This window comes from Anolis sagrei, chromosome Y (genome assembly GCF_037176765.1).
Source record: "Anolis sagrei isolate rAnoSag1 chromosome Y, rAnoSag1.mat, whole genome shotgun sequence".
Classification (NCBI taxonomy): Eukaryota; Metazoa; Chordata; class Lepidosauria; order Squamata; family Dactyloidae; genus Anolis; species Anolis sagrei.
In genome coordinates this window covers 76,490,664-76,504,599 of record NC_090035.1, presented here as the reverse complement: position 1 = coordinate 76,504,599, position 13,936 = coordinate 76,490,664, and the positions used below count along the sequence as shown (strand labels likewise).

Sequence of the window (13,936 nt, the reverse complement as noted above, 5' to 3'; positions counted from 1 at the left end):
CTGCATCTATGGCAAGCATCCTCAGAGGTTGTGAGGATGCTTGCCATACATGCAGGCGAAATGTCAGGAGAGAATGCTTCTAGAACATGGCCATTTAGCCCGAAAAACCTACAACAACCCAGTGATTCCAGACATGGAAGTCTTCGACAATATATTATAGTATATTATACAGTATTATGTTATACAATATTATTATACTAGGGATTTTAGCTTTACAATAACTTATTATAATTTCTCCCAACTCCTATGAAAAGTTGCCAACTTTCCAAAACCTTTTTTTGTTTGCTTCTTTATAGCAGGCTATTTGACCAACTGTATTTTTCTTTCCAGGTTAAAAGAATGTTTTATTTATTTATTTATTTAAGACATGTATATGCCGCCCTTCTCACCCCGAAGGGGACTCAGGGCAGCTATATATATATATATATACACACACACACATATATACATACACAATATATTATATTATTAGCATAGTATATATATATATACACACACACATACACATATATACATACATAGTACAATATCAGTATTATATATTACTATATTGTACTATACCCTTATATTGTAATATTATTAGTAATATTACATGTAATATAAAATATATTATATTATTATATTGTATTACATTATAATATTATATGTATATACAATATAAAATAAAATAAAATAGGTTTAATTTACTCCCTGCAAGTCCTATAATAATTGTACTATAAAAATTATATTATTAGCATAGTACAATATCAGTATTATATATTACTATATTGTACTATACCCTTATATTGTAATATTATTAGTGATATTACATGTAATATAAAATATATAATTAGATTATTAGTAGTAGTATTACATTGTTATATTGTAATATTATTAGTGATATTACATGTAATATAAAATATATAATTATAATATTATTCTATTGTATTACATTATAATATTATATGTATATACAATATATTATATCATAAAATAGGTTTAATTTACTGCCTGCAATTCCTAGGAAGGAGGCTGTTAGAGAAACATGAACCAAACTATTAAAACCATTATATTGTAATATGATTAGTAATATTACATGTAATATAAAATATATAAATATATTATTAGTAGTAGTATTATATTGTATTACATTATAATATTATATGTATATACAATATATTATATAATAAAATAGGTTTAATTTACTTAATATATTTTATATATACAATATATAATTATATTATTATTAGTAGTATTATTATATTGTATTGCATTATAATATTATATGTATATACAATATATTATATAATAAAATAGGTTTAATTTACTCCCTGCAATTCCTAGGAAGCAGGCTGTTAGAGAAACATGAACCAAACTATTAAAACTTTGGAAAAGTAGCTGGCAAATCAATACACTCTTTCTTCCCCCCTCCCTCCCCTGTTTCCAAGATAATGTCGCTTCTGAGCATGCGCGGGAGGGAGACTTGGAATGTCGCTTCTGAGCATGCGCGGGAGGGAGACTTGGATGGTCGCTTCTGAGCATGCGCGGGAGGGAGACTTCAGAATGTTGTTGAGGATTCCTTTTTTACTGCCATTCTGCTTTGCCTTCTATTGATGTAGTAAGCAGCCAATCAGGACGCCCGGTCGCCCCGCAGTCCCCGCCCCCTTTGTTATAAATAGGCTTCCCTTTGGAATGGCGCCTTGAGTAGGAGAAGCTCGTGCTGCTTGTGCTTTGCTCAGCCTTTAGTTTGTTTGAAACTCAAGCAAAGGTATCCCTATGAGGGGATTGGGTGACTTGACTTCAAAATCCACCACTTTATGCCTTTTTATTCCAGTTATTTCAATTTGGGAAGCAAATGAGATTCCCCTCAGATTTAGGAATCTAATTGCCTCACATTGTGAAGAAAATGCAGGCCGCAAAGCCCTCCATTTTGAAGCAGAGGCTCAAAATGCATCCATTTTCGCATTAAATTTCAATAAACTCTGCTTTTTTGTTCTCTTCGGCACATCATATTAAATCTTTAAGGAATAAATGCATCATTTCAAATTATTTTGGACCATTTAACTCTCTCTTCGGCGCATAATATCCCGTCTTTAAGGCATAAATGCATAGAATCAAGGAGTTGGAAGAGACCTCACGGGCCATCCAGTCCAACCCCATTCTGCCAAGAAGCAGGAATATTGCATTCAAATCACCCCTGACAGATGGCCATCCAGCCTCTGTTTAAAAGCTTCCAAAGGAGGAGCCTCCACCACACTCCGGGGCAGAGAGTTCCACTGCTGAACGGCTCTCACAGTCAGGAAGTTCTTCCTCATGTCCTTTCTTGTAGTTTGAAGCCATTGTTCCTTGTCCTAGTCTCCAAGGAAGCAGTAAACAAGCTTGCTCCCTCCTCCTTGTGGCTTCCTCTCACATATTTATACATGGCTATCATATCTCCTCTCATCCTTCTCTTCTTCAGGCTAAACATGCCCAGCTCCTTAAGCCGCTCCTCATAGGGCTTGTTCTCCAGACCCTTTAGTCTCCAGGGAAGCAGTAAACAAGCTTGCTCCCTCCTCCCTGTGGCTTCCTCTCACATACTTATACATGGCTATCATATCTCCTCTCAGCCTTCTCTTCTTCAGGCTAAACATGCCCAGCTCCTTAAGCCGCTCCTCATAGGGCTTGTTCTCCAGACCCTTTAGTCTCCAGGGAAGCATAAAACAAGCTTGCTCCCTCCTCCTCCCTGTGACTTCCTCTCACATATTTATACATGGCTATCATATCTCCTCTCAGCCTTCTCTTCTTCAGGCTGAACATGCCCAGTTCCTTAAGCCGCTCTTCATAGGGCTTGTTCTTCAGACCCTTGATCATTTTAGTCGCCCTCCTCTATTTAACTCATTCCTTTCAAGCCTTATAGCAGCCTGCAATAATAATAGGATTTTTTTTCGTATTCCTTTTTTCCATATTGGAGATTATATATAAATATAATATAATATATAATGTTCGTTTGTGGACTTAACTCGAAAACCACTGGACGAATTGACACCAAACTTGGACACAATACACCTCTCAGGCCAACGAGTGACTATCACGCATAAAAACACTGAAAAACACAGCAAAAGAACCTTAAAAAGTCATTTTTTTAAAAAAAAATACATTACAATGAATGCGCAAAACCACATATATACACACATACACACATACAAAACACATATACACAGACTGGGCCACAGCAACGCGTGGCAGGGGACGGCTAGAGACTAGGACGCAAAACAATGGCTTCAAACTCCAAGAGAGGAGATTCCATCTGAACATGAGGAAGAACTTCCTGACTGTGAGAGCTGTTCAGCAGTGGAACTCTCTGCCTCGGAGTGTGGTGGAGGCTCCTTCTTTGGAGGCTTTTAAACAGAGGCTGGATGGCCATCTGTCAGGGGTGATTTGAATACAATATTCCTACTTCTTGGCAGAATGGGGTTGGACTGGATGGCCCATGAGGTCTCTTCCAACTCTTTGATTCTATGAATCTATCTATCTATCTATATAGATAGATAGATATATAGATATAGATAGATATAGATAGATTAGATAGATTAGATAGATAGATAGAGATAGATTAGATAGATAGATAGATAGATAGATAGATATAGATATAGATAGATAGATAGATTAGATAGAGATAGATACTAGATAGATAGATAGATTAGATAGATAGAGTAGATAGATAGGTTAGATAGATTAGAATAGATAGATAGATAGATAGATAGAGAGATAGATAGAGATATTAGATAGATAGATATGGTGAAGCCATTGTATTTCTTTTGTAGTTTCGGCTTGCGTTTCAGAAAATGGCAGTTTTCGTAGGAATTACGCATCACAAATTCCCCCCAAAAAAACCCAACCTTCGATTGGCTCCATCCTCCACATTTTTGGTCATTTGTGACTAAAATTTCCTGACAGACTAAAGCGTAAATTGGGAAAAAAGGGCTTTTAAGTGTCCTCTAAGAAGACTTTCAAGCCACTTCAATGATATCAAAACCTATTTGAAAGCACTGAAAAAACCTGGATCGGGAAAAATAAAAGAAACAAATAAATCAGAATAAGATTTGAGTTACCACTGGAATTGAAATTGTGGTACATTTTATTGGGCTTCATTTCCCCCTGAATTAAGCACCTCAAAGATAGATAGATAGATAGATACATACATACACACACTAGCCGTTCCCTGCCACACGTTGCTGTGGCCCAGTCTGTTGATCTGGAAAATAAAGTAATGAGAAAGTGTTGGTTTCTCATTACATATTCCCAAATATGAACACAGATGGAGTTTGGAAGAAATAGGCCTTGACATTTGGGAGTTGTCGTTGCTGGGATTTATAGTTCACCTACAATCAAAGTGTTGGTTTCTCATTACACAATTTCTTTGTGCTTGTGGGTAAACAGTATTTCTTGCTGTTTCTTTGTCAGTGTTGATGTGGAAATAGTCTGGTTTGCCTACTCTGGAACAGGCAACATATCATTGTCCTTCTTTAGGGGTCCCTTTCAGATCTATGATACTATATCTCTCTGTGTGTGAATCATATCTATCTATCTATCTATCTATCTATCTATCTATCTATCTATCTATCTATCTATAATGTCTTGATACTTGTGGGTAAACAGTATTTCTTGCTGTTTCTTTGTCAGTGTTGATGTGGAGATTGTCTGGTTTGCCTACTCTAGAACATGCAAGATATAATTGCCCATCTTTAGGGGTCCCTTTCAAATCTATTATACTATATCTCTCTCTGTGTGTGAATCATATCTATCTGTCTGTCTACCTACCTACCTATCTATCTATCTATCTATCTATCTATATCTATGTCTGGATGGCTCTTTGTCAGGAGGGCTTTGATTATGTTTTCTTGCCCTGATGAAGGGAGTTGGATTGGATGGCCTTAAGTATTTTCTCTTCATCATGGGGGTTCTGTGTTGAAAGTTTGCCCCGATTCTGTCATTCGTGGGGTTCAGAATGCTCTTTGATTGTAGGTGAACTGTGAATCCCAGTAACTATAACTCCCAAATGTCAAGGCCTATTTCTTCCAAACTCCATCTGTGTTTATAATTGGGCGTATGGAGTATTTGTGCAAAATTTGGTCTAGATCCTTCATTGTTTGAGTCCACAGTGCTCTCTGGATGTAGGTGAACTACAACTCCAAAACTCAAGGTCAATGCCCACCAAACCTTTCCAGTATTTTCTGTTCATCATGGGAGTTCTGTGTGCCAAGTTTGGTTCAATTCCATTGCTGGTGGTGTGCCAGGTTTGGCCCAATTCTATCATTGGTGGAGTTCAAACGCTTTCTGATTGTACGTGAACTATAAATCCCAGTGACTATAACTCCCAAATGTCAAGGCCTATTTCTTCCAAACTCCATCTGTGTTTATAATTGGGCATATGGAGTATTTGTGCCAAATTTGGTCCAGACCCATCATTATTTGATGCTTTCTGGATGTAGGTGAACTATAAATCCTAGCAACTACAACTCCCAAATGTCAAGATTCTATTTCCGTCAAACTCCATCTGTGTTCATGTTTGGACGTATGGAATATTCGTGCCAAGTTTGGTCCAGATCCATCATTGTTTGACTCCACAGTGTAGGTGAACAGCAACTCCCAAACTCAAGGTCAATGCCCACCAAACCCTTCTAGTGTTTTCTGTTGTTCATGGGAGTCCTGTGTGCCTCGTTTTGTTCAATTCCATCATTGATGGAGTTCAGAATGCTCTTTGAGTGTAGGTGAACTGTGAATCCCAGTGAATACAACTCCCAAATGTCAAGGTCTGTTTCCCCCAAACTCCATCTGTGTTCATATTTGGACATATGGAATATTCGTGCCCAGTTTGGTCCAGATCCATCATTGTTTGAGTCCACAGTGTAGGTGAACTACAACTCCCAAACTCAAGGCCAATGCCCACCAAACCCTTCTAGTATTTTCTGTTGTTCATGGGAGTCCTGTGTGCCATGTTTGGTTCAATTCTATCATTGGTGGAGTTCAGAATGCTCTTTGATTGTAGGGGAACTATAAATCCCAGCAACTACAGCTCCCAAATGACAAAATCAATTCTTTTTTTAGTGGTGGTCACTCCTTGGGTTAGTAGGTGCCTTGTGGCCAAATTTGTCAGGAATTCATCCAGTGATTTTGAATTATGTTAATCCCTCAAACAAACATTGCATACACAAACACACACATATATGAGAGAGAGAATATTTTAAAATACAGCTAAAATATATATCCTTTCCACAAGGCAAGATGGATGCTCTGTAGTACAATCATTCAAGGCACACACACATATATATAGTAGAGTCTCACTTATCCAACCTTCACTTATCCAACATTCTATATTATCCAACGTAGTCTAGGGTGTCTGTTTTGTGCTAAATAAATAAACACAGTGATTACTACATAATGTTACCATGTATTGAACTTCTTTTTCTGTCAATTTGCCATTGCCTATAATGGGACTTGACCATCCTTTGGGGCCTACCAGCTTTTTTGAGATTGCAATCCATAGCAAGATCCCAAAAACCAGGCCCTGACCATACAATAATGGCCAATTCTTTCCATTTTTGTGGCTGAAGAAGTCCTTAAGGTCTGTTTTGAGGTTCCGCTAGAGATCTATGTTCATACACAGCGAAACGTCTTTCTCTCAGCTCCCTCCATAAAGGAAGCCTTGCCTCCATTGCCTCTCTATCCCCTTGCCCCCCCTTTCTTTTGTTAAGTCTACTGCGCGCACATATATGAGCCAGGAACGAGCCTCTTTCTCTTTTGTCTTCTCTGACAGATGTGGGACCAAACGGGCCACGCTTGTTCGGAGGAATTGCGAGCGAAGAGCAAGAATTTAAAGCACAATTCGGATGACAGGTGAGATTGATAAAGGACCCAACAACTCAGAACCACATATATATATATAAAACTGGGATGGAAGTGAGCATGATCTCCAATAATCTATTATTATTGGTTGCTGTGAGCTTTTCGGACTGTATGGCTATGTTCCAGAAGCATTCTCTCCTGACGTTTCTCCTGGATCTATGGCAGGCATCCTCAGAGGTTGTGAGGTCCGTTGGAAACTAGGCAAGTGGGGTTTATATATCTGGGGAATATCCAGAGTGTTGCTATGAGTTTTCCAGACTGTATGGCTATGTTCCAGAAGCATTCTCTCCTGACGTTTCGCCCACATCTATGGCAGGCATCCTCAGAGGTTGTGAGGTCTGTTGGAAACTAGGCAAGTGGGGTTTATATATCTGTGGTATAATGTCCTGGGTGGGAGAAATATCTTTTGTCTGTTGGAGGCAAGTGTGAATGTTGCAATTGGCCACCTTGATTAGCACTGAATAGCCTTGCAGCTTCAAGGCTTGGCTGCTTCCTGCCTGGGGGAATCCTTTGTTGGGAGGTGATTAGCTGGTCCTGTTGATTAGCATTGAATAGCCTTGCAGCTTCAATAATAATAATAATAATATTGAATAATATAATAATAGGCCATTATGTGCCAAGGTGGTCAGTTGAAACATTCACACCTAGCTCCAGCAGAGAAAGGAGGAATATAAATATTGTAAATAAATAAATAAGCATATATACATACATGGACTTTTTTATATATTTAAAATTTTGCAGCTGACTTCAACAGGAAGATCCTAACTATAACCCCACACCTTATTTTTTCTTCTTTTTCTGCTGTCATCAGAAATAAACGCAATGCCATTGCCAACACACTTAAAGAATTGGCTCAGATGTTGCCCATCCCCTTGCGGACTGGCTGCAAGAGGCTGACGAAGGTATTGTGCCGCAGAATGTGTTGTTGTGAACCAAGTTCAAAATGCAAAAGTCATGTGTATTCCATTAACACATCAGGAGAGAGGAGAGAGCCTCTTCTGGTTTGGGCCAATTAAGAATTGTTTCCATCTTGGTCACATTCAGATGCTGCCACATGTTTCCCGGTTTATAATATTATTCGGTACAACTTGTCCATGTGGTGCATCCAATTTTGCATCAATAACAACATTTGGGGGGGGGGGGATCTGTTCCTAGTTTGAAAGTGTAATTTCCTGTTTAATTGTGTGGTCCTTACTTTTCTACTTCAGAAACTTTGTTTTTTGTGGCTGCCACAAGCTATGTTGAGACTGGCCGACAGTTTGCTACCGGGCACAATTCAAAGTACTGGCTTTAGCCTATAAAGCCCTAAACCAGTGGTTCTCAACCTGGGGTCCCCAGATGTTTTTGGCCTACAACTCCCAGAAATCCCAGCCAGTTTACCAGCTGTTAGGATTTCTGGGAGTTGAAGGCCAAAAACATCTGGGGACCCCAGGTTGAGAACCACTGCGGCCTAAACGGTTCCGGCCCAGCTTATCTATCCAAACGCATCTCTCCCTATGAACTTCCAGGAAGTTGTGATCGTCCTCTTGATCCCACCTGCTTCACAAGCATGTCTGGTAGGGTCGAGAGACAGGGCCTTGTCTGTGGTGGCCCCTTGGCTGTGGAACTCCCTCCCTAGGGATATTCGATTGGCCCCCTCCCTCCTGACCTTTCAAAAAAGGGTGAAAACTTGGCTCTTTGAGCAAGTGTTTGGAACCTCAGCATGACAGGATAAACTCAAATCGGAAATATTATTATTTATTTATTTATTTATTTACTTCACTCTTCTCAGCCATCAGGTGACTCAGAGCGGTTAACAACCAGTATGAACAACACAGTACAAAATCATTAATCATTTAAAACAGTAATATCAATTAATTAACATCAGAACATCAATACAACAATACAGGAAAACAACAATCCATTACGTCTCATCAATAGAATCAGCATCCGATTTCGTTGTCCATTAATCCATATTCCAGTAATCAATCAATTGTACTGCCTGTTCGAAGAGCCAGGTCTTCACTCTCTTCCTGAATGCCAATAAGGAGGAGGCCGATCTAATGTCTGTAGGAAGGGCGTTCCACAGCCGGGGGGCCACCACTGACAAGGCCCTGTCTCTCGTCCCCGCCAGGCGTGCTTGTGAAGCCGGCGGGAATCGAGAACAGGGCCTCCCCAGGCGATCTTAACGTCCTAACTGATTCATAGGAGGAGATGTGTTCGGACAGATATGAACTAGGAACGGCTAAGACGACAGAACGGTTGAGGATTTGAACAAGAAGACATGTTGTTGTTCATTCGTTCAGTTGTTTCTGACTCTTCATGACTTCATGGACCAGTCCACGTCAGAGCTCCCTGTCGGTCGTCACCACCCCCAGCTCCTTCAAGGTCAATCCAGTCACTTCAAGGATACCATCCATCCATTTTGCCCTTGGTCAGCCCCTCTTCCTTTTTCCTTCCATTCAAGAAGACATCGTTTTTATAATTTTTATTGTTTATTGCTTTTATGGTTTTTAAATGTATTGTGATTTATTTATTTGTTTTTGCTTTTTACTGATGTATATATTTTTAGATATGGCATCTAACTGTTGCTGATTTGTAAGCCACCCTGAGTTGCCTTTGGGCTGATATGGGTGGGATAAAAATGGCATAAATAAATAAATAAATAAATAATTTATGAGATATTCATTGAAAGTGGTTGAGACTCTATGAGATATTCATTGAAAAACTAGAGCAAACAGTGCTACAGGATATCCCTTCCACACAAACAAGTTTTTGTAAACCGCCTCGAGTTGCCTTCGGGCTGAGAGGGGCTGTTCTGTCACCGCTGGTGCTAAAATTAAATGCTTCTAAGAGAGGATGCAAGGCTTGCGTCCAGCGGGAAGCCCGGGGCCCCGAGAAGGAACCTTTAGAGGAACTTTCCCTACTAAGCAGGCTTTAGGAGAGCTAAGCTTAAATACAACAGTCTTTATTAATGAACAAGCAGGAATTGTACGATTTCTAAATAGTCTATTGGCTCTTGTGGTCTTGTTTACAGGAAACAGGCACTATCTTCAAGAAACTTTGTTTAACAGAAAAATTCCTCTTTAAAGCTCCTCCCAGGCTGCTGTGAACTTAAACCTAACTAGTTTGAGTCTGCTACAAGCTGAACTGCATCTCAGAACCGAACAGACGTACCATCAGGATTGAAATCACTTAGCTGAAGATGGAGAGCTGTTATTCCCTCCAGAGGTCCTCAGGGCTGTGAAGCTGTTCCTTGGAACCCTTTGGGAATCCGTAGAGGCCTTTAATCTGTTCTCCCCCAGGAACTCTTAAAAGACGAAGCTTTTGCACAGGAGGAACGCATCCTCTGCCTTGGCTTCCCTTTCTGTAACTAACTGAAAAATGGCCCTTTCCCTCCAAAAAGCAAAAAAGGGGGCGGGACCAGGGATCCTAACTATAATTGGCAGGTGGCTTACCCTATAAATGCAAATTATAACAGGAAACCCCCTGCTGCAAAATCCCAAGCATGAGATTGCACACAACATTTAAACACAGCAAATAAATCTGGAGCTCCTGGAACAGCCATTCCAGAACAGGGGCGATATACAAATATAGTAAATAAATAAATTTTGCAGTTTGATAAACATTTTCTGTGGTTTTTATGATAAAACCAATTAGGAAATGACATTTATAACCCAGGAACAAAAAATGTGTTATATAGTGTAACAATTTACATGATTCCTCTTGCTCTTCCCTCTGTTTTGTTTTGTATTATTCAACTTGAAACAGAAGGAAGTTCTTCTCCGGGTCCTCCGCTACATTGAGCACTTGCAGGCAAACATCGATACTGCCAAATCCCTGCTCCAAGCCAAGTCTGATGAACCAAAAGGTAATGTAGTGTTGTAGTTCAGCCTTTGATCATGTCTTCACCTCATGTCACCGCAGATTCTGGGCCTGCAAGTCAGCAGAAGATTTTAAGCCCTGAAACTGTGCACTCTCTGTTTCCAGTATCTGATGAAGGCCACATTCCAGAAAGGGGCCCAGATATGGGTGGGAAGACGTTTGCTAGGAAAGCAAGGTCAGAGTCAGAAATGGGCTCAGAGCAGTGTTTCTCAACCTTCCTAATGCTGCGACTCCTTAATTCAGTTCCTGATGGTGAGCCTTTTTCTTGGCCCATTTCTCCCTTTCTCCCTTAATTTGTGCCTCTTCGAATTCTGCAGCACTGCTGGTCACAGCTGACTTCCAGTTAGAGTGCTCAAGGGCCAGGGCTTCCCAGTTCTCAGCGTCTATGCATACCATACCAGTGATATGAACCATACCAGTGATATGAATAAACAGAAAGGAGACATAGAATCATAGAATCATAGAATCAAAGAGTTGGAAGAGACCTCATGGGCCATCCAGTCCAACCCCATTCTGCCAAGAAGCAGGAATATTGCATTCAAATCACCCCTGACAGATGGCCATCCAGCCTCTGTTTAAAAGCTTCCAAAGAAGGAGCCTCCACCACACTCTGGGGCAGAGAGTTCCACTGCTGAACAGCTCTCACAGTCAGGAAGTTCTTCCTCGTGTTCAGATGGAATCTCCTCGTAGTTTAAAGCCGTTGTTCTGCATCCTAGTCTCCATGGAAGCAGAAAACAAGCTTGCTCCCTCCTCTCTGTGGCTTCCTCTCACATATTTATACATGGGAAGAAGTAGACAGTTAGTGACAGTATTTGGTGTGGCAGAGAAATCTATGAAAATGAAGACTTCTCAAAAGAAATTGATGTGCAGGAAATGTACAATCAGGTCTTCTTTTCTTTTCTTTTTCAAGCAAAAGAGACTGAGCTGGTGGTGATACCGACCACAAAGAGAAGACGAAGGGAAGCCACGCCACTGGCAAAGAAAACGAAGTCCTCCAATGTTTGCAAGAAACCCAGGAAGAGGAAACGCAGCCACAGAACAGGTTGGGAGAAGGAGTCTGTGGACACAAGGTTCTGCAACCACTTCTGTGATGGATTGCATTTATTGCTTCTGGGACAGGGGATAGTTCTGGAGCAGTTCAGACAAGTAATGATGAGTTTAAAAGGATACCTAGATCTGTAAACCCTTGTAAAGATTAAACTTGGGGGCATTTGAACTAAGCAAAATGAGAGCCCCAAATGTTAAAACAAGGCAGTTGAGTGGGTTGCTGTGAGTTTTCCGGGCTGTCTGGCCATGTTCCAGAAGCATTCCCTCCTGAGGTTTTGCCCACATCTATGGCAGGCATCCTCAGAGGTTGCCTGTGAGGTCTTTTGGACACTAGGAAAATGGGGTTTATATATCTGTGGAATAATGTCCAGGGTGAGAGAAAGAACTCTTGTCTGTTTGAGGCAAGTGTGATTGTTGCAATTGACCACCTTGATTAACATTTAATGGCCTTGCAACTTCAAAGCCTGGCTGGTTGCTGCAGTCTCATTTCAAAAGGGAGGAGAAAATGACATTCTTGGAGCTGTGTTGTCGAAGGGTTTCATGGCTGGAATCACCGAGTTGCTGTGAGTTTTTGTGCTGTCTGGCCATGTTCCAGAAGTTCCAGGGTGGGAGAAATAACTTTTGTCTTTCTGAGTCAAGTGTGAATGTTGCAATTAACATTGAAAAGCCTTGCAGCTTCAAAGCCTGGCTGCTTCCTGCCTGGGGGAATTTTTTGTTGGGAGGTGTTAAAATGGTAAAGGTAGTCCCCTGACATTAAGTCCAATCATGTCTGACTCTGGGGTGTGGTGCTCATTTCCATTTCTAAGCCGAAGAGCCAGCGTTGTCCATAGACACCTCCAAGGTCATGTGCCCGGCATGACTGCATGGAGCGCCGTTACCTTCCCGTCGAAGCGGTACCTATTGATCTACTCACATTTGCATGTTTTCGAACTGCTAGGTTGGCAGAAGCTAGGGCTGACAGCAGAAGCTCACGCCGCTCCTCGGAATCGAACCTGCGACCTTTCGATCAACAAGCTCAGCAGCTCAGTGCTTTAACCCACTGCGTCACCGGGGAGGTGTTAGCTTGCCCTGATTGCTTCCAGTCTGGAATTTCCCTGTTTACCAAGTGTTGTTCTTTAATTACTGTCATGATTTTAGAGTTTTTTAAAATACTGATAGCCAGATTGTGTTCATTTTCATGGTTCCTCCTTTCTGTTAAAATTGTTCACATGCCTGTGTATTTCAATGGTTTCTCTGTGTAGTCTGACATGGTGGTCCAGCATTTCTCAAATGATCTGCTGTGTCCAGGTTGGTTCATTGGGTGCTCTGCTATGGCTGACTTCTCTGGTTGGATTAGTCTGTACTGCCTTTCATGTTCCTTGATTTGTGTCTGGGCAATGTTGCTGCGTTTGGAGGTTCCTATGTAGACTTGTCCATAGCTGCATGGTATATGATCGACTCCTGCAGAGGGGAGAGGATCCCTCTTGTCCTTCGCTGAACGTAGCAGTTGTTGGATTTTCTTGATGGGTCTGTAGACCTCACTACCTCTGAGGATGCTTGCCATAGATGCAGGCGAAACGTCAGGAGAGAATGCCTCTAGAACATGGCCATATAGCCCGAAAAAACCTACAACTACCCAGTCTGTAGATAGTTTGTATGTTGTGTTTCCTCATCAGCTTCCGTATGCGGCCAGTGGTTCTCTTGATGTTTGGCAAGAGCACTTTTCCTCCGGGTGGATCTTTGTCTTGACTCTTGTGGTTTGTTCTCTGTCTTGCAGCTCTTCTGATGTCTGAGGTGGAGTCTCCATTGGCCTGCAGAGCCCAGTTGAGGTGGTTCAGTTCATCTTGGAGGAGGTGGACTTCGTAGATTCTTTTTGCACGCTCTGCCAGGGCTTTAATTATGCTTCTTTTTTTGCCTTGGGTGATGGTTGGAGATTTTATGTACAGTAGGTATCTATCTATTGGGAGTCCCCGGTGGCACAGTGGGTTAAAGCACTGAGCTGCTGAGCTTGTTGACCAAAAGGTCGCAGGTTCAATTTCGGGGAGCGGCATGAGCTTCTGCTGTCAGCCCAAGCTTCTGCCAACCTTGCAGTCCGAAAACATGAAAATGTGAGTAGATCAATAGGTGCCGCTCTGGCGGGAAGGTAACAGCGCTCTATGCAGTCATGCTGGCCACATGATCT

General features: G+C 41.1%; 1 protein-coding gene across 1 annotated transcript in view; it reads left to right on the top strand.

The window, feature by feature from the left end:
* The first annotated feature begins 6,775 nt into the window (after nucleotides 1-6,775).
* Nucleotides 6,776-13,936, top strand: part of LOC137095193 (meiosis initiator protein-like) — a 33,901-nt gene continuing 26,740 nt past the window's right edge. The window contains exons 1-4 of the mRNA XM_067461571.1: nucleotides 6,776-6,855; nucleotides 7,676-7,766; nucleotides 10,615-10,714; nucleotides 11,639-11,770. Of these exons, the coding sequence (XP_067317672.1) occupies nucleotides 6,776-6,855; nucleotides 7,676-7,766; nucleotides 10,615-10,714; nucleotides 11,639-11,770 (403 nt within the window). The remainder of the gene's footprint in view (nucleotides 6,856-7,675; nucleotides 7,767-10,614; nucleotides 10,715-11,638; nucleotides 11,771-13,936) is intronic.